This window comes from Salvelinus sp. IW2-2015, linkage group LG15, assembly GCF_002910315.2.
Source record: "Salvelinus sp. IW2-2015 linkage group LG15, ASM291031v2, whole genome shotgun sequence".
Classification (NCBI taxonomy): Eukaryota; Metazoa; Chordata; class Actinopteri; order Salmoniformes; family Salmonidae; genus Salvelinus; species Salvelinus sp. IW2-2015.
Genome location: NC_036855.1, coordinates 66,560,576 through 66,579,411, shown reverse-complemented (window position 1 = coordinate 66,579,411; position 18,836 = coordinate 66,560,576). Strand labels below are relative to the sequence as shown.

Below are 18,836 nucleotides of genomic sequence, written 5' to 3'. Positions count from 1 at the left end.
AGGACACAACCCATCTATCATGCTCACTCCACTCCATTCCAACCCATGTACATGCACACTCCACTCCATCCAACCCATGTACATGCTCACTCCACTCCATTCAACCCATGTACATGCTCACTCCACTCCATCCAACCATGTACATGCTCACTCCACTCCATCCAACCCATGTACATGCACACTCCACTCCATCCAACCCATGTACATGCACACTCCACTCCATCCAACCCATACATGCTCACTCCACTCCATCCAACCCATGACATGCACACTCCACTCCATCCAACCCATGTACATGCTCACTCCACTCCATTCAACCCATCCAACAAAGACACACGAATCTGCTTCCTAAACCCTCCTTCACCTCTTCCTCTTAGGCTTTGTCTTGATCTTTTCTAATATTACAGTAGCCTAGGGTACACTCCATCAGCCTTGACTTTATGCAGGAAATCTCCATAATGATAAATGAGTCTGGTTTCAGGAAGCTGTAGGCATGGCATGTTTCAGACAGGCACAGTGTGACCAGTCTCATCTGACCTTTACAGATACCAGGACTGGGAYACACACTGATGATGAGAGACCCTCCTGGAGAGCTGCTGTGCTGTACTGTCAGCAGAGGAAAGGTCTTGGCTCTTTACAGTCGGACTGACCTGCAGTGTGTTTGAGGTTACCTGAGGCTCAAAGCTAAAGAGTCTGCATAGAAAGGTGATCAGTGAAATGGGAATGGGCTGTATTATGATGTGGACTTGATTTGTAATATGTTAAACGATATGACATCCAGAAAGGATTTTCTAGGCAGAAAATCATCAGGAATTAAATAAAGTACAGTTTCAATCCAGACATTTGCTAAGATGCAAATCACCTACAGCATGAAATAGCACCCTCTTCACAACAACAACAAAAACAATTTGTTTCCGGCTACTAAACCTAGATGCATGTAATGGAGACTTCCTAACAGATTCCTTGTTATCTTCTGTAATAGATGAGGTCCAATAGATGAGCTGGCCCAAGCATCCATCCATCCCTGTGTTACTGTTCTGCTTGGAAAAGACTCACAGGAATATGACCCTGGTCAGACAGACACCATGTGCTTGTCAACCTCAGCATGCTGAACAACAGAGGCAGAGCCCTCCAACCTCCCCACCCTCCTGTTGGCATTGAATAAACAACAGGGTCAACAGCGACGGYGAGAAAGATGAATGGTGCTGTCCTGCAACGACAACCCTTCAGAATCTTAAACAACTGGGCCCAAAGATAGGCTACAGCCCTATGCCACTGACTGAGCAAGACAGAGTGACAGAATAGAATTGGACCGACAGGGCACAGAATAAATCCACTCCCCTGTCACGACTTCCGCCGAAGTTGGCTCCCCTGCCTGTTCGGGCGGTGCTCGGCGGTCGTCGTCACCGGTCTACTAGCCGCCACCGATCCCTTTTTCGTTGTCTGTTTGTTTTGTCTTACTAGTTGCACCTGTGTCTATTTTGTGTGCTTGATGGGCTTCCTTATTTATAGTACGTTTACCCGCCCTTGTTTTGTGCGGGATTATTTTTATGTTACGTGTGTATGATATTTGGTGTTCGTGCTCCGGACCTGGTACCCTGTGTGTTTGGGTTGGTCCACATTTTTTCCGCGCCCTGTGTTGTGGGCATTGTTTTTCGGTGAGTTATTAAAGTGCACTTCTTCCTGTGGAACTTATGCTCTCTGCGCCTGATTCTTCCTTACGCACCTAGTCTCTCGTGACATCCCCTGACTGGCTGTCACACTGACGGACAGAGAACAGTGAAGGAGGGCTTTTCATTWACCATTCATTTATTACACGTTTGGATAATGAGCATGGCTAGTTACATACAGCCTGCTGAAGACTAATAATTAAGTCAAGTGAGACCAAATAAGCTCAAGGAACTATAGATACCACAGTCAAGATCAGGCCTAAAGACTTAAGCCTCCTCTTCAGTCTCCTTGGTCCTCTCGCCCTACACTACACGTCTCCATTAGACCAGACCTGTCCTGGCCTCTCACCATCTCTACTGATCACGCAACTGGGAGTAACCACAAAGAAGATCATCACTGCATAAGCAATTGTTCATTAGTCGGGTATGTTTCTGCAAGGAAATGTTGAACTATCTTGTAGCAAGAAGCAAGAAAAAATGGCAAGGTAAGAGGAATTTGTGAAAGAGTGGCTAGACTGCAGAATTCCAAATGAGCTGACCGATGAGGTGCTCCTCAGCAATATCATTGAGCTCTGCCTCTGTCTGTAACAGGGACATTGTCGTTTTCCCTCTCTCTCTCTCCCTCTCTCTTTCTCCCTCTCGCTCAGCCTCTCTCTGTCTCTGTCTCCCTCTCTGTCTCCCTTTCTGTCTCTCTCACTTTCTCTGTGTGTGTGTCTGTGTGTGTGTGTGTACGTGTGTGTCAGTGTGTTTGCGTGCATGCCTGTGTGTACAATACCATATTTATTATTCAGGGAGAGAGATGAGAGGAGGTCAGAGAAGTCTGGTAAAGAGGGAAACGTCTTACTGAGCACAGATCGTGTTCTGGGGGGGAGAGATCTTACTGAGCACAGGTCATGTTCTGGGTGGGAGAGAGATCTTACTGGCACAGGTCATGTTCTGGGTGGGAGAGAGATCTTACTGAGCACAGGTCATGTTCTGGTGGAGAGAGATCTTACTGAGCACAGGTCATGTTCTGGTGGGGAGAGAGATCTTACTGAGCACAGGCATGTTCTGGGGGGAGAGATCTTACTGAGCACAGGTCATGTTTGGGGAGAGAATCTTACTGAGCACAGGTCATGTTCTGGGGGGAGAGAGATCTTACTGAGCACAGGTCATGTCTTGGGGGTGAAAGATTCTTACTGAGCACAGGTCATGTTCTGGGGGAGAGAGATCTTACTGAGCACAGGTCATGCTCTGGGGGGTGAAAGATCTTACTGAGCACAGGTCATGTTCTGGGGGGAGAGAGAATCTTACTGAGCACAGGTCATGTTCTGGGGGGAGAGAGATCTTACTGAGCACAGGTCATGTTTGGGGAGAGATATCTTACTGAGCACAGTCATGTTCTGGGGGGAGAGAGATCTTACTGAGCACAGGTCATGTTATGGGGGAGAGATATCTTACTGAGCACAGGCTATGTTCTGGGGAGAGAGTACTTACTGAGCACAGGTCATGTTCTGGGGGGAGAGAGATTTCTTACTGAGCACAGGTCATGTTATGGGGGAGAGATATCTTACTGAGCACAGGTCATGTTTCTGGGGGGAGAGAGATCTTACTGAGCACAGGTCATGTTATGGGAGAGAGATCTTACTGAGCACAGGTCATGTTCTGGCGGGAAGAGAGATATACCACACACTGGGTGGTGTAATGTACTATACTTACTGAGGGTTAGCCATGTTGGTGGATGGTGATGGTGATGGASAGAGGAAGAGYAGGAGGCTATGATCTTCACTCAGTTCTCAGTCAGGCTATGCCTCTCTTAGCTTCTGAGTTCACCACACCAGATAGACTCTGCTGGACTCATGTTGAACCTGGGGATTGAATTAAATATCAATTACACCTGACATGTACGACAACCATATTACATCCGTATTACACTAAGATGTTTATGAGTTCAGTAAAACATTCTATAATGGCACCAGAAACCGTATGGGGATACTGAGACAATGAAGAACTATAATTGTAGCTTGAAGAGTAACCTACAACAGCAATTCTTCAACGTAAAAGATGATTCATTCTATGTCTATGGTAAGAGCACACCACCTGCATGTCTGCTGGATAYTACTCATGAAGAGCTGCTCTCACCATAGAATGAGTCCATTGTTGAGTTATTGCTGTGAAAATCCATTACGCTTGACACAGGACATGCATGAGCGAAAACCTACCCAGGTGCTTGGTCTTTATTTAGATATGATTGATGACAGACAGTGACACACTATTATGACAACCCCCTGAGAGTATGGTATGTGTCATTCAATAACACTTTAAACGCAAGACATACACTACAYTACCAATKCTTCAAATGGAGAAGATGTGAGAGACATTACAGGTCAAATCTTTCTGTGTTGCCCATCATTACATTGCAGATGGTGCTGGTGAGAAGGTCTATTGAGAGACTTCTACTAAAGACTACAACAACTGAAGGTTGTTAGCACATCCCAACTTACTGTATAAAGGGTTATGTTAAGCAAATTCTCTTGAATACCCTTTTTTCGACCATGGTGTTTGAATGGTGAGAGTTCATAGACTGTGTTTTGCCTGATCAGCACAYCATATCAAGTAGAGGTCTGTCCACTGGTCTCTGCATGACCTTAATAAGCTACAGGAGCCTATCAGTTCAGATCCATCTCGCCTCTAATCTACTTACTATATAGTGCACTACATMTAAGTGAGCCTYTGTAMGCCATTTGGAYCATGCCCTGGGTCTCACACAGTTCATTGAATAGTAAAGTAGGCTAACGGCCCCTTACTTCATAACTGAGGTTTCTTCACACTAACTTCATTTTACAAGGCTTTTCTGTAGCACTGCATAAAATTCAAAGCACAACTCAGCCCCATATCCACGTCAAAACCAAACTTACAGGTAGCTTGACATGCAAATGTTTGRCTCCCTGTTCGGGAACTAATAATAATGTAACCCTACTGGAAATTGTAATTGAAACGGACTAAGCCYAGCATTAATCCACGTTAGGACTATACTTAGTCGCTGTAGTACCTGAATATAGAAGCAGAGACTCGAGAGACTATAGTAGCCTAGTGCGTAAAGCGGGGGTGGTCCCCGTMGTAGGCTACACCGAGGGAGTGCCCCGGCAATGTACAACTAATCTATTATTCAGTTGAACCAAAGAAGAACCTTCCTACCTGTCTTGATTTACATTGTTGACAATCTAATCGAGCCTCCCGTTGGCCGCGTGCTCGTGATAATGTCTCCCTCTGTGATGATCAGCGTGAGRGAGGCTCGTGCTCCAAGCTCGTGGCGATGTGTAGGCTGCTGCCTTCCTTAGCACTTTTYCATTGGACAAGCACCCCTGCCGCTGCTGCTGCTTAGAATCCTGTGCAAAACGAAAAGACTGGAGCCGAAATGCAAGCACCATCGTCGTTCAGCAAGATTCTATTAAGTGTCCCTGACTGACCACCAAATAACCAGCTAACAGCATCATTGGAGAGTGGAGGAAGAAAGGTCAGAACGTTGTGTGTGTTGTTGGCTACACCGCACCAAATTTGCTAGTGAGGGTTGAGGGCTTCCCCCGCGATCGCAGAAGGGACTCCTTGCTGCCGAATATAGACCTCCTCTTCCACAAGGAGCTGTCTAGGTGCTGAAAACCTGATTAACCTCCGGCTTCTCTAGTGCCACGCTGTGATGCCTGGCTCTCTCCCTTTCAAAACCGAGAATAGTAGCACAATCCCCGCGAAACAACGTCAAAAACATTGCCGTTTATTTTCATGCCGAATAGTGGCAGTATCGAAGCTCTAACATTGTCATTGCTTGCTTCGGTCACGAATCACATGTTTGCTCTCAGTGGATTCTAGTTCCAAATCCTGATAACCGAATGAAAACTGAGGTACAGTCACCTCACTTCATTTGTAGGCCTATAGCTTTATGCCCGAGCTGCCTTTCTCCATGTCCATAGGCTTTACGTTTTCTATCGTTTCGTAAATTCAAGATACTATGGGAATATAAATGATCTTTCTACCAATTGGTTTAACAGTTTGTCATTCACCAGGAATAGCCAGTCGATGGTTAGAGCGCACATCAATCAATCTCATAGCGTCTTCGCAGCCTTATATCAAACACGCCTGCTTGTCAAGGTTAGGCTTTCGGAAATGGTCGATATGAAATAATTGTAGTCTATGATAGAGCAATTCTGAACAATTAGGCCTGTTATATAAGAAAACATATATATAAATTTCAGGTTTTACTATTCTGTTATTCTTTCATTTAAATGTTAATATAAGTACATTGGTTGTAGAATATGATATTGGAAGGTGTTCTGAAAATAAATAGATGCACATTTTTTCTCCATTATGATAAATCAGGATACCTAAACCTGAAGTCCACGTTGTGACTCTTGTGCAGGAGTTAGAGATAGAGAAAGCCAGAGAGTGAGGAGACATTTCAATGGCAGTCATTTATTGAATTTATTGAATTTCAAATAAAATCAAACATATTTGGCACACATAGTTGAAAAGTGCTTGTAACCTTTTTACTCATATTAAAGCCAGAGAAAACAATTTAAAGAACCATTTTAAAATAATCCCATTAGCTCTACACAGAATGGCTGTGTGTTATCATTAGGTGTGTTGTCTAATGAACATAATGCAAGTGTATAAGGTGACAAAGATGCATGTTCCTAAAATATGTCTGCTATAAAAAAAAAGTTTGTTATCCAGATGAAAACCTCTGTTGAGTGTACAGTATTATTTGGGAAAAGTCTGTCTCTTATACACATCTAGATGTGTATAAGAGACAGTTGTTATCCAGATGAAAACCTCTGTTGAGTGTACAGTATTATTTGGGAAAAGTTAGGTCACAGAAAACTATGAACAGTGATCTTACATTTCCCCATTACAGAGTATCAGGAGAAAACTTGTATGCTATCCTGAAAAGTTATACCTTAAAATAGCTTATTCTAAATAAAAAACAGAAGCAATCAAAACCATTTAGCCAAACATATAGGTTGGTAAAATTMCACATTCATCTCCAAAGAACTGTTTTGAACTTCCTAAACATTTCTCATACCTCATACCTTCATACCCTCATAAACAAAACAAATACTGTCATCAGGAATGTCTTCAGAATTATAATATGTTCGTAAATTCAATGAATGAAGCAGAATATTGTACAGAATCCAAACTACAAAACTGTTTGTACATGGTATGTTTATCACACATATAATACCCTGTTTGGGAGTGGAACACATACAATAATAACACACATTTTAAAACCATCAGTTCCACTGAAGCAACAAATATGACCTTACAAGATAGTATGAAGAACGACACAACAGAGAGATTTTGTCTAAACCACGGAACCCATTTGAGTAAATAGAAGCTAGTGAGGCAATTCCACAATAACAGAATGACAGCACAAACACTCATTCTGTTACCAAACTTTGCATCTTTTTTTATTTAACTAGGCACATCAGTTAAGAACAAATTCTTATTTACAATGACGGCCTAGGAACAGTGGGTTAACTGCCTTGTTCAGGGTAAGAACGACAGATTTTTACCTTGTCAGCTCGGGGATTCAATCTAGCAACCTTTTGGTTACTGGCCCAACGCACTAACCACTAGCCTACCTGCCGCCCCTGTTCACTGTTCTTCAAGTAAATGTCTTTATAAAAGCCATCCTTATGCATAGAGTTGTATGGTTTGTTTAACTTTGCAATCATTGCTTTCTGTTTGACATAAAATTTCAAGTGAAAAATCAGAGTCTCAGCCTCACTCTGTTATTGTGGAATTMCCCAGTGTGTGAAATAGTCTTATAAAGGTAGTAGGAATAGGCCTTGATTTAATTGCATTTCAAAAAGGGTTTCTCCATATCTAACACGAAAAGAGGGGCATGTGTCAAAGCACATACAGGAGAAAACATTGAAATCAAGACAAACTGAATTTTTCTCAAAGGTTCAAAACATGTTACTTTCCTTATCTTAACTAAAAAGTGCCTGATCGGTAATCTCAACAAGTATTTATAATAATTAATAATAACATCATTAATTGGACATCAAGTGTCAGTAACTTTTCACTATAAGGTGTAAGAAACCATCTGGTCAAGATTATTAGTTAGTTTCAGTTCTATGTTTTGAATATGTGCATAACATTTGGTGAGTAATTCAGGATAATATATACGTGTTTTACATGGGGAAGTCCACTGTATTATTTTGTAACAGAGGACTGAGATGAATGGACAGTATTTTCTTCTCTGATTCCCATCAGCACCTTGTTAAACTCACTAACATATCAGCAATATTTTCTTTTCAAGTTTCAAACTGATCAATGCATGATCAAGTAAGTATTTGCCTCTATTGCAGCAGATAAAACATTGCATTTCCCCCCAAAATTGACAAAGTTAAAACTTTACATTGGGAAAAGTTGAACACAACAAAAAGAAAGACATCTACATGTTGTAATCCACTTCAAACAGCATCACATACCACCATGGCTAAGAGTTAAGATTCTACAACCAAAATGTTGTTGATCCTGATTGTTATGTGTACAGACAGTCTTTTGAACTAGACACCAGGGTTGTATTCATTAGGGCACACCGTTTCAAAACATTTTGCAACGTAAAACAGGTGTTTCTTATTGGACCAGTTAAGATAGTACCTCTCTGCTTCTTCTGGTTTTCTTCCGTTTCGTACCTAATCAATAGGAACCTGAAGTGAACAAAACAAACTGTAGTTTGAATGTAAATATGACCATCGACTCCTCAGCCAAGGTGAACTAGGGTCATAACAGTGGTGTATCCATGCTGCAGACTGTCCGTATCCGTGTCACACAGAGTATAGTCCTCCTTCACGATACGATCACACCCGATCTCCCCGTTACCAAAGAAGCCAAACAGTGGGATGTTGGGGAACACCTTGCGGAAGGTGTCAGCCTCCACGTTACGTTGGTTGTTGTAATAGTTGTGTCCGCGGCCCACGCAGGCAAACATGAAGCCCAGGGTGTTCCTCTCTGGGAGGTTGGCGGCTTTCAGTCTCCGTATGGTGGCCTCGGCTGCCTTGGGGTTGCTCACGTCCTGCTCCAGGAGAACACTGGCCCCCTGGATCCTTGGACCGCTCAGAGCCAGACCCACCACGCCGTACGACCCCCGGCCACAGCTACGGAGAAAGACAGACCACTGTCACATAACTGTATAGTAATACTCTTAAGCTAAACCCTAACCCCGGTACCACTCAGGGCCAGACCTACACCACCGCACGAGCCCCAGCAACAGTTACAGAGAACGGCGGCGGGACAGACAAAAACAAAGTCACAGCTGCATAGTAAGAGTAGGGATTCCCAAACTTTTCATGTCAAGGCCCTCTGAATATGATAAGCCTCCAGCTGAGGACCCCCACTACCTTAAAAAAAAAAATGTTTTGCCGCTTGGTAGATTACTAGGAGGTCGCAATAAATAAGACCTCAGATCCCTGTTTGAGAACGCCTGACCTTTCTCAGCATTGAAAAGAACAGTACATGTTACAGATCACTCAGGTACTCACCACTCTCTTTCAGGGGAGAAGACATTCTCCACATGGCCCCCAGCGATGAGAGCCTTGCTGCGTGCCAAAGGCTCCAGGACCTGGTTAAGGAAGRGGGCTGCTCCGGGTTTGTAGGCTTCATAGCCAAAGAGCAGCACCACACGCAGATCAGGGTTATTCACCAGCCCTGAYGGGACAGGACGACAACAGAGAGGGGTCAGAGATGGAATCATATGGTGMACGGTTGGCTAGAGCCAAGGATGTGTTTAGCATACTGTAGAAATGTTTGTTGCCATCTCTTTTCTGTAAATATTGYTATTTATCACTCACACTCATATACTAATCCTAGTATCAACTTTACACTGCAGGGTTTGTATTGGGCTAGAACAAGACCTGCACTGACCAGCTTAATGGTTGACTGTGGTACCCCTATGTGGGAGAGCGGAGAAAGGTATATTTCTGAACTGGTCATCATAACTTCAACTCCCAGTCGGTCACACCAACCTGCTTCRTCCAGGTGTGACTCTGAYATGGTGCGTTTGCAGAAGTGAAAGGGGCGGATGTCCACTCCCTCCATCCTAGGAAACATGATAGCGTAGCCAGCTTCTCCTTCTTGGAACTCCTTCGGTGGACCCGAGTGGGAGCCACTGGGAGTTACTGTGGGGGAAGATGAAAAGAGACTCAGCAGCAACTCTTGGGAGGACATTGGAAGTTTGCTTAAAAAAAAATCGACATTTTGGCAAATGCCTTCTTCAGGGTTACTGTGGGAAAAGGCAAAAGGACAAATCATACTGTCAACCAATGTCCTTTTCCTTATATTGGTAAATGTATCACCTGTATGATGTACATTTAAAGTAGTTAGCTAGCTAACAGTAATTGCATTTGAGCATATTGCATGGCGTTCCACTTCTCTGGTTCTCTAAGCACCCAATCTATGTGACATAACACTATTTAACACATAACAAATCAATATTACKTAGCCAGATTTTCAGTTCACGAGCAAAGACACTATCTGCATACTTGGTTGATGGAGTGTCACTTCTCTCCAGCTTAGTGATTATATAGAGTAATACAGAGCACAGACCCTGTTGTCAGTCCTGGAATACTAGGCTATCTATCGACATATCTAGTCGCCATGCTTCTCTTCCCAGCTCCAAAGTAGAGCACCCTATGCTAATAAGGCAGGGGGAGATTAATGTGGACCATCCCCTGTTGACAGGTGACCCATTCCTCTGTGATARGCTTAAGTGAGCTGGTTAACATTCAAAAACTCTGGTAGATGAGAATGCACAACACGCATCAAAGAGGAAAGGACCTYAATGTCATGCACTGGCAGCAGCCTGTGTCATGAATTATGGCACAAGAGCTAGCTATCAGTGGTTAGTGTTGTAGGAATTATGTGTTATAACATATTACAACACACAAAATAGTTACCACACGGTGTTCTGGTCATTAGGAAGGGAAATATGAAAATACTGTGGTTCTTACAAACAACACCAGGAGTGGCAATGGCCATGATGTCACATCCATTGGGGAACAGCCTGTTCAGTTCCTCCACTGAGTCTGAACTGTGGTGGCTCTTACGTGCTGCAAGAGGGGATACAGGTTAGAACATGCCTTACATTTAGATTGTTACTGACWGGGTCTCTAATATAAGCAGCAGGTTTCACAACTTAGCCTACAACTTTTAATAACTTACCACGTGTTTAGTAACATAAACTAAATGGAAGTTTGCTAGTAGATAAGAGGCCACAGTACTTTTTACTTCTCGGCCCAGGATTATTAGTGTGCTTTACTACAGAGTAGTAAATGTAGTACATGTTACATCTTACCCTTTTTCTGCTTGTAGCAAGAGTCTTGTCCACTGAAGGTCTCGCTGTCCACCATAACCAAGACTGTTTTGGGCAGCAGGTAAACATTCTGCAAACATTAAGAGAGAGGTGTTTCTACAGTTTTCAATAATGTCAGACTCCACATACTGCACACAGACTGTCTTCCACTGTAGGTGCCAGGCTATAACTTTACTGTGTTCTACTAGCCTACTTGTAGGACTGTTGCAAAAGCATACAGATAGATATGCATAATGTCAAACAAGCATGCCTCTGGCTAATCTCAGTTAACCCAGAACTAAAGTCTTGCGTAATTAGTCAGACGCTCGATTAAGTTCTGGGTCTGTACATGTTAATAGAAGAGATGCTAGAACGAGGAGTGGAACCGGATTGAGGAGATCCACTCTTTGCAAGTTATGGGCAAATGTATGGGCCAGATGTCCCCTCCCCTTCCAAAATAAGGAAAGATAGTAACACCTGCGAAATCTTGATTAGTCCAAATATAAAACCAGTGACGAAAAACTGGAACTACTTCTGCTCGTTATCAATCGGAGCTCATAGTATAAAGACAGATCTACGGTACCATTTATGTTTATGTAGTCTGTTCACGAGATACTACTCTCTGGCATGCAATCATGTCAGCTCTATTCATGACACTTCTATCAACAATTCATGAACGTTCTCCTGAAAAAGACCCTGTGTATTTCCAGTAGTCAAACTGACCTTCACTTCTTCAGCCAGGCTGTGGCAGAGAGCATGGCCGTCATAGTTGGACGGTCCWGAGGCAGACACCCACGTCAACTTCTGCTGGACCCTCAGTACTCTCCGTGCACAGTTCATCCACAGRCTGCAAACACTGCACAATAAGGAAGACAGTCGTCGTTAGCTCTCACTCTCATCCTGGCATGACAAGGAAGTTGTTTTAAAAAAACATGATACCTACGACCAGTCTGGGGATAACTAGCTAATGTTAGCTGGATTACAAGCATTTCTTAGATAGCTAATTTAGCGGTCAAACACTAATCTGTAATACAAGATTATTACTAAAATACTGTTGCGCTACCTGTTAGCTAGCTAGCTAACTAGCTAGCGTATGCTAGTTTCACATGGCTGCACGCCTTTTTTGCAAGCAAAACGTATACAGCTAACAGACACATTTGGTGTAGATTGCTAGTTAGCTACATATATTCAGTTCCAGTCCTGTTTAGAACTTGGAACGTGCATTGCCATTGTTGATAAAACACTGTGCTTGCTAACGTTAGCTAGCTAGCTGACTGTGGCTAATCGGTCAGTGTTATCCGGAATCCTTGGGACATCCCTACCCCCACCCCCCGAAACCCTACCCTTACCGGGGGGGGGGCGTCCCAAGGTTCCCCGATAGCACGGACCGTGGCTAATCTAGCTAGCTAGCTAACGTTAGCTAGCTAGCTAGTCACTTACCAAGCAATTTGGAGCAGGGATTTGGTTGGTACAAACGTCAAAATTCTCTCCACTACTTCTGCCACATTACTGAGAATGTATTCTGCCGTGCATTCATCTGAAACGCCAGAAAAGTCTGTATTTCCATCCATATTTCCTTCGCAAGATCTTYGCAGCTAGCTACGGATTTGTCTTTTGACCTTTCACTAATGCAAATTGCATAGCTAAATATCGAAAGCAGTTTTCGGGAGAAAATACACTATTACTGCCACCTAGTGGAGAGTACACTTTCTCTGCCTAGCATGTATAAATCAAATCAAACGTTATTTGTCCATGCGCCGAATACAACAGGTGTAGACCTTACAGTGAAATGCTTACTTACAAGCCCTTAACCTACAATGCAAATAGTCTGGGTAGCCATTTGATTAGATGTTCAGGAGTCTTATGGCTTGGGGGCAGAAGCTGTTTAGAAGCCTCTTGGACCTAGAATTGGCCCTCCAGTACCGCTTGCCGTGCGGTAGCAGAAAGAACAGTCTATGACTAGGGTGGCTGGAGTCTTTGACAATTTTTAGGGCCTTCCTCTGACACAACCTGGTATAGATGTCCTGGATGGCAAGAAGCTTGGCCCCGGTGATGTACTGGGCCGTACGCACTACCCTCTGTAGTGCCTTGTGGTTGGAGGCAGAGCAGTTGCCATACCAGGCAGTGATGCAACCCGTCAGGATGCTCTCGATGGTGCAGCTGTAAAACCTTTTGAGGATCTGAGGATCCATACCAAATATTTTCAGTCTCCTCAGGGGAAATAGGTTTTGTCGTTACTGTCTTGGTGTGCTTGGACCATGTTAGTTTGTTGGTGATGTGGACGGCAAGGAACTAGCTCTAGCTCTGTGCAGGACCCTTGTATCCTGGGGTTGGACTTTCTTAGGAGCACAGGCTGCCAGTTAGACCTAAATAGGGGCATCATGGCCCCCCCTAATGTCACATTCACTCAACCCAACAAACCCTTTACTCCAACAGTTAAAGCAACAGAGACTCATGGCTGCCCCCCCTCCCCCACATCTGTGGGTGATTTTCCCCCAGCCCCCCTGTCACCAACGGCGGTGTGTTACATTCCCCCAGCCACCTCCACGACACAGCCCTCTGTGAGCCCGGGCCGCGCCCCCCCAGCCCAGCTACCCCAGATGGGAGAGGAGAGGACACTGTTTGCAGTGAGGGAGATATGGGGGAGGAACTGTGTTGGTCTTGACCCCGAGCAGCAGGAACGGTTGTGGCAGTTGCTGTTTGAATTCAGAGACAGCTTTGCGRTGAGTGAGGAAGAGGTGGGTCAGACTCATCTGGTGCAGCATGAGATCGACACAGGTGATGCTCGACCCATCAAGATGCGTCCCCGCCGTATCCCGCTGGCACGCCAGGAGGRGGCAGACAAGGCTGTGTTGGAGATGCAGCGGGCAGACTTCATTGAGCCCTCAGACYGCCCCTGGGCGGCGCCAGTCGTCATGGTTCCGAAGAAGGGGGGCAAGCTGAGGTTCTGTGCGGACTACAGGCGGCTGAATGAGGTAACCAGGAAGGACTCATATCCCATACCACGTATCGATGAGTCACTGGACCTGGTTAGGGGGTCCTCCTGGTTCTCCTCACTAYACCTCCGCAGTGGCTACTGGCAGGTGCCCCTCTCCCCAGAGACCAGAGCAAAAACTGCGTTCTATACTAACAGAGGACACTGGCAGTTCAAGGTCCTGTGCTTTGGCCTGTGCAACGCTCCAGCTACTTTTGAGCGTTTGATGGACAGGGTGCTGGATGGCATCCCCCGACAGCAGTGTCTGGTATACCTCGATGACATCCTGGCCCATGGCAGCTCCTTCCAGTCAGCCCTGGGGGCGCTACGGCGTGTGCTGGAGAGGGTGGCTGCCGCAGGTCTGAAGCTCCACCCCGAGAAGTGCCACTTCATGAGGAGAGAGGTGTCCTTCTTGGGCCACCAAGTGGGGAAGGAGGGGATCAGCACCATGGAGGAAAAGGTAGGGGCTGTCAAAGACTGGCCCACCCCCACCGACCAGCGTCAGCTGAAGAGCTTCCTGGGCCTCGCCTCGTACTACAGGAGGTTTGTACGGGGCTTCTCAAGCGTTGCTGCTCCCCTGAACCGCCTGCTGCCGAAGGACAAGGCTTTCACTTGGACAGTGGAGTGTGAGGAGGCGTTCAACACCCTCAAACGTGCACTGATCGAGGCCCCCGTGCTCGCCCCCCCTGACCTCACCTTGCCCTTTATCCTGGACACAGATGCGAGCAATGTGGGCATGGGTGAGGTGCTGGCCCAGGTGGGGCCAGAGGGGGAGAGAGTGGTGGCGTACTTCAGCAAAACATTTGACAAACATGAGCGCGGCGCTTGACTGTGCTGACCCGGGAGCTTTGGCTGTTTGTGCTTCCGTAAACACTTCAAGTACTACCTGGGTGGCCTGCCCTTTACTGTAGGACTGACCATCTCTGCCCAGTGGCTCATGTTTTCAGAGAGCCAGAGGGGCGGTGGCACGCTGGTGTGGAGGAGCTTCAGCGTAGACTTCACCCAGTGGGCTGGCCAGGGCAGGGGCAACGCCACTCAACGACGAACGCCTATTGTCCGTCGGCCTGTATCTGCAGGACGGCTGCCGCCACTCGTGACAAGAGAGAGGGGACCGGAGAGCAGAGCTTTGTGCAGAGGAGGGGGTCTGCTGCCACAGGTGTTGTCGGGCCGAGCGGCCCTGTCTGCTGTGAGCTGCAGACCTGTCCGACGTGGCTGAATGGGTGCAGAGGCCAGGGGACGGGAACATCGACTTAGCAGAGCCAGTGCTCAGTGGTAGAGGCGCAGGTTGAGGCCACATGGGAGAAGGTAACACGCTCTCACTGCGGCGACCAAAAGGGTTGTTGGTCAAAGTTGAGAGTGCGGTAGCTGAGACCGTTTGCTGCATTGCGGGCAGGAAGGAGTGCTAGCTAACAGGGAGAGGTAGAGGTGCAGGTGGTGGTCCTAAAAGCAGCTGGCGGGAGGTCTGTGCTCCTGAGTTATCATGGGGGGTGGGGGACGGATCAGCTTTGGGGGTCAAAAAACATTGAACTTGGCGCCGCTCTCAGGGCGTTGTCCGGGTGGAAGCCACAAGGAGGGTATGTGGAAGACTTGTTGGCCGCCCCTGTGACATACTCATCAGCGAGAAAGGGGCTCCCCCTAGGCCGGCTCTCATCTGTAGCATGCAGCAGGGTTCCCAGTGGGTCTCCCATGAGAGGGTGGGGTGGAGTGTATGTGGGCCGGTTCCCTACTCATTCAGGACAGTAGGAAACTGCTGGGTCTCACGGCCATGGACTATTTCAACAAATGGCCCGAGGCCTATGCTCTGCCTGCAGGAGGAGAGACATCGTCGACGCCCTTGACAGCGGGGCTGTCGCATCACACAGCGACAACGGTCAGAACTTTTGGAGTCCCGGTTGTTTCGCCAACCGAAATGTGTGAGAGGCTGGGTATTGTCACAAGATCCGCCTACTCTGCATCCTCATTAGTGATGCCTTATGTGACGCTTCAACAGAAAACGCGGTGGACAGGAAGTGGTGGCGCCTACTCATCTTTCCAGAACACCAGCGTGTTGACTGGGACAATTAGCACCTGGCATGGTCTCATGGCATGTGCTCCGCTGTCAAGAATCCTCCTCCTGAGCCTGCTCCTCAATGGCTGGGTTATGAGAGATCGCACCTCCTGGCGGCGGATGGGTTGGTGCCCTGGGATTAGCCTCATGTTCCCCTGGGGCCGGAGTATGCCCGGAGACTCCAGGACCGCCTGGAGACAGCCCACACCTTCGCCAGAGAGCAGCTGTGAGGCAGAAGAGGAACTATGACGTGCACACCCGGGGAAGGCACTTTGTGGCTGGGGAGCTGGTCTGGGTCTACAGCCGCCTAAGGAAAAAAGGCAGATACCCCAAGTTGGACAGTCACTGGGTGGGACCCTGCAGTGTCCTGGAGAGGGTAGAGGAGGTTGTTTACCGGTTACAGCTTCCTCCCAGGGGGAGAAAGGTGACACTGCACCGGGACAGGTTAGCCCCATACAGAGGGGCCTCTTCTCCCCAAACCCCAGGGACCCCCACAATTCCCCTCTCTGGCAATGACATTCTCCAGGCACCCACCCCCAGGTGCCGCAGACAAGGCTCCAGACAGCCCACTCCCCTTGTCTCCCTCCCTGTGTCACCGCGTAGTTCCCAAGAGCCACGGACTGTAATACCCGTTCCCGCTTCCTTGTCCCCCATATCCCTGCCTTCATCCCCTGGTTCCCAGAGGGGCATTCTGCGACCATCACGGCCACGCAGGCAAAGGAGACCTCTGGGTCGCTTCAGAGACTTTGTTTGTTCCCTCGGGGATGAGGGACTTTGTGGTGGGGGGGCTGTGTAGCGACCCGCACAGACAGCTGTGTGTTATGTGTTAGGCTAGTAGGTGGTTGTGTTGTACTTACCAGTACCCAGTGTTCGCGGGGTCCGACATGCCAATCAACCTGCTATCTGCCATTCACGGGAATGCCGGGCATCCTGGCGGTTGGCGGAGTGGCGTGGAGGGGGGTTGGGCAGGGGGATGGAGCATTGGAAGTTAAGACCAGGTTTAGCCTTTGTTCTCTCTCTTATGTCTGGCCTTCACAAGAGAAGGTCACGGTTGGCTTGTGGTTATCTTTCATTTATTTGGCGTGGGCTACGGCCAAACAGTAGCCTGTGTAAAGTTGGGTGAATAAACCGTCAATTCGTAAACTCAATCCTCTGTCTGGACAATTGTTCCTTTATGATCTAGTCAGGTCATTACAATATTTTGTGTCATATATTCATGGATTACATTTTCAGTCCATTGGCATTTGAGCAAGAATTATCCTCATAAAAAACAAAATGTTATCACTCCAAAGAAAGTTTGTGTAGTTTCTTTATCACTGCAAAATAACACAAAAATACTAGGCTATGCATGGTCCTGGAAATATCATTTTTTCTAAATTAAATGGATCGATTCAAGGAGGTACCACCGATTCAAGGAGGCCCCCCAAAGAAATGCCACACCACACCATGACTGACCCACCGCCAAAAAGGTCATGCTGGAGGATGTTGCAGGCAGCAGAACGTTCTCCACGGCGTCTCCAGACTCTGTCACATCTGTCACATGTGCTCAGTGTGAACCTGCTTTCATCTGTGAAGAGCACAGAGCGCCAGTGGCGAATTTGCCAATCTTGGTGTTCTCTGGCAAATGCCAAACGTCCTGCACGGTGTTGAGCTGTAAGCACAACCCCCACCTGTGGACGTCGGGCCCTCATACCACCCTCATGGAGTCTGTTTCTGACCGTTTGAGCAGACACATGCACATTTGTGGCCTGCTGGAGGTCCATTTTGCAGGGCTCTGGCAGTGCTCCTCCTTGCCACAAAGGCGGAGGGGGTAGGGGCCTCTGCGGCTATTTACGAGTCCGTGGTTGTTTGGCCCTCCTTCCTGCGCTGGAACCAGGGCCCCTCCTCCACGTCTCCTGATGTATGGCCTGTTCTCTTGGGGGTATGACCACAGGGAGAGGGAGCGAGCAACGATGTGGCCGTGGGCATTGTCGGTCTAGACCTTCGTCCCATGCCTACGCTGACAGGACCACAGCAAACCTTCTGTGCGACCGGCACAGCTCGGCAGTGTGTGGAGTTGCGTCGTCCATCGACGTGGGAATGCCATTGCCCATGAGAGCTGCGAAGCTAGCGGCAATGAGCTGCTGACTTGTGGGTTGGTGAGAGCTCCTCTCGGATGCTTCCACCCACTGAGAGTTTGGGGAGTAGGAAGAGCCCACTCTGTAGATCTCACGGCGGCCGAGGCCAAACCTTCACACCAGGAGTGACCAATGCAACAGTGTTACTCAACGCCCTGGTATATACTCCCAGCCCCATTGAGAGGAAAAGCCTGATAGATAACCAGCGGGGTCATAACAACCCGTCCTTCTGACCCCGTCCTCACCCAAGCGACACTTGGCACAGAACCACTCCTTTTATGGGGGTGTCTTGCTAATTGCTATAATTTCCACCTGTTGTCTATTTCCATTTGCACAACAGCATGTGAAATTTATTGTCAATCAGTGTTGGTTCCTAAGTGGACAGTTTGATTCACAGAAGTGTGATTGACTTGGAGTTACATTGTGTTGTTTAAAGTGTCCCTTTATTTTTTTAGCAGGGTATATTACATTCACATAATAAAAAGGAACAAGAGACACCATCAAATCAAACATGTATGCTATTTGACAAAAAAAACATTCCCGGGGAGTGACTCTGGACATGAAAATATCCTAGGTTGATCTATTTGAGATTAAATGAACATACTGTACCTGCCGCCTCGCTAAACATTGTATCAGTGGTTACATATTGCACATGTTACTTTTAAATATAAGTACTGTATATCACTGTACTGGCACC

General features: G+C 47.0%; 1 protein-coding gene and 2 long non-coding RNA genes across 3 annotated transcripts in view; all 3 read right to left on the bottom strand.

The window, feature by feature from the left end:
* The window catches only part of LOC111975183 (uncharacterized), a 25,866-nt gene extending 20,092 nt beyond the window's left edge, over positions 1-5,774 (bottom strand). The window contains exons 1-2 of the long non-coding RNA XR_002878775.2: positions 4,848-5,774; positions 3,369-3,517 (exon numbers count right to left, since the gene is read on the bottom strand). This is a non-coding gene — a long non-coding RNA (uncharacterized lncRNA). The remainder of the gene's footprint in view (positions 1-3,368; positions 3,518-4,847) is intronic.
* Positions 5,775-6,096: 322 nt separating this feature from the next.
* On the bottom strand, positions 6,097-7,593 carry LOC111974320 (uncharacterized). Its single transcript, XR_002878698.2, has 2 exons — positions 6,477-7,593; positions 6,097-6,385 (listed from the first exon to the last, which is right to left on the bottom strand). It is a non-coding gene; the product is annotated as an uncharacterized lncRNA (long non-coding RNA).
* Positions 7,594-8,329: 736 nt separating this feature from the next.
* Positions 8,330-12,654, bottom strand: fbxo22 (F-box protein 22). Its single transcript, XM_024002582.2, has 7 exons — positions 12,442-12,654; positions 11,725-11,857; positions 11,005-11,092; positions 10,661-10,759; positions 9,677-9,829; positions 9,194-9,359; positions 8,330-8,809 (listed from the first exon to the last, which is right to left on the bottom strand). Exons 1-7 carry the CDS (start codon positions 12,570-12,572, stop codon positions 8,416-8,418), a joined length of 1,164 nt encoding a protein of 387 aa, XP_023858350.1. The 5' UTR covers positions 12,573-12,654; the 3' UTR covers positions 8,330-8,415.
* Positions 12,655-18,836: the final 6,182 nt, after the last annotated feature.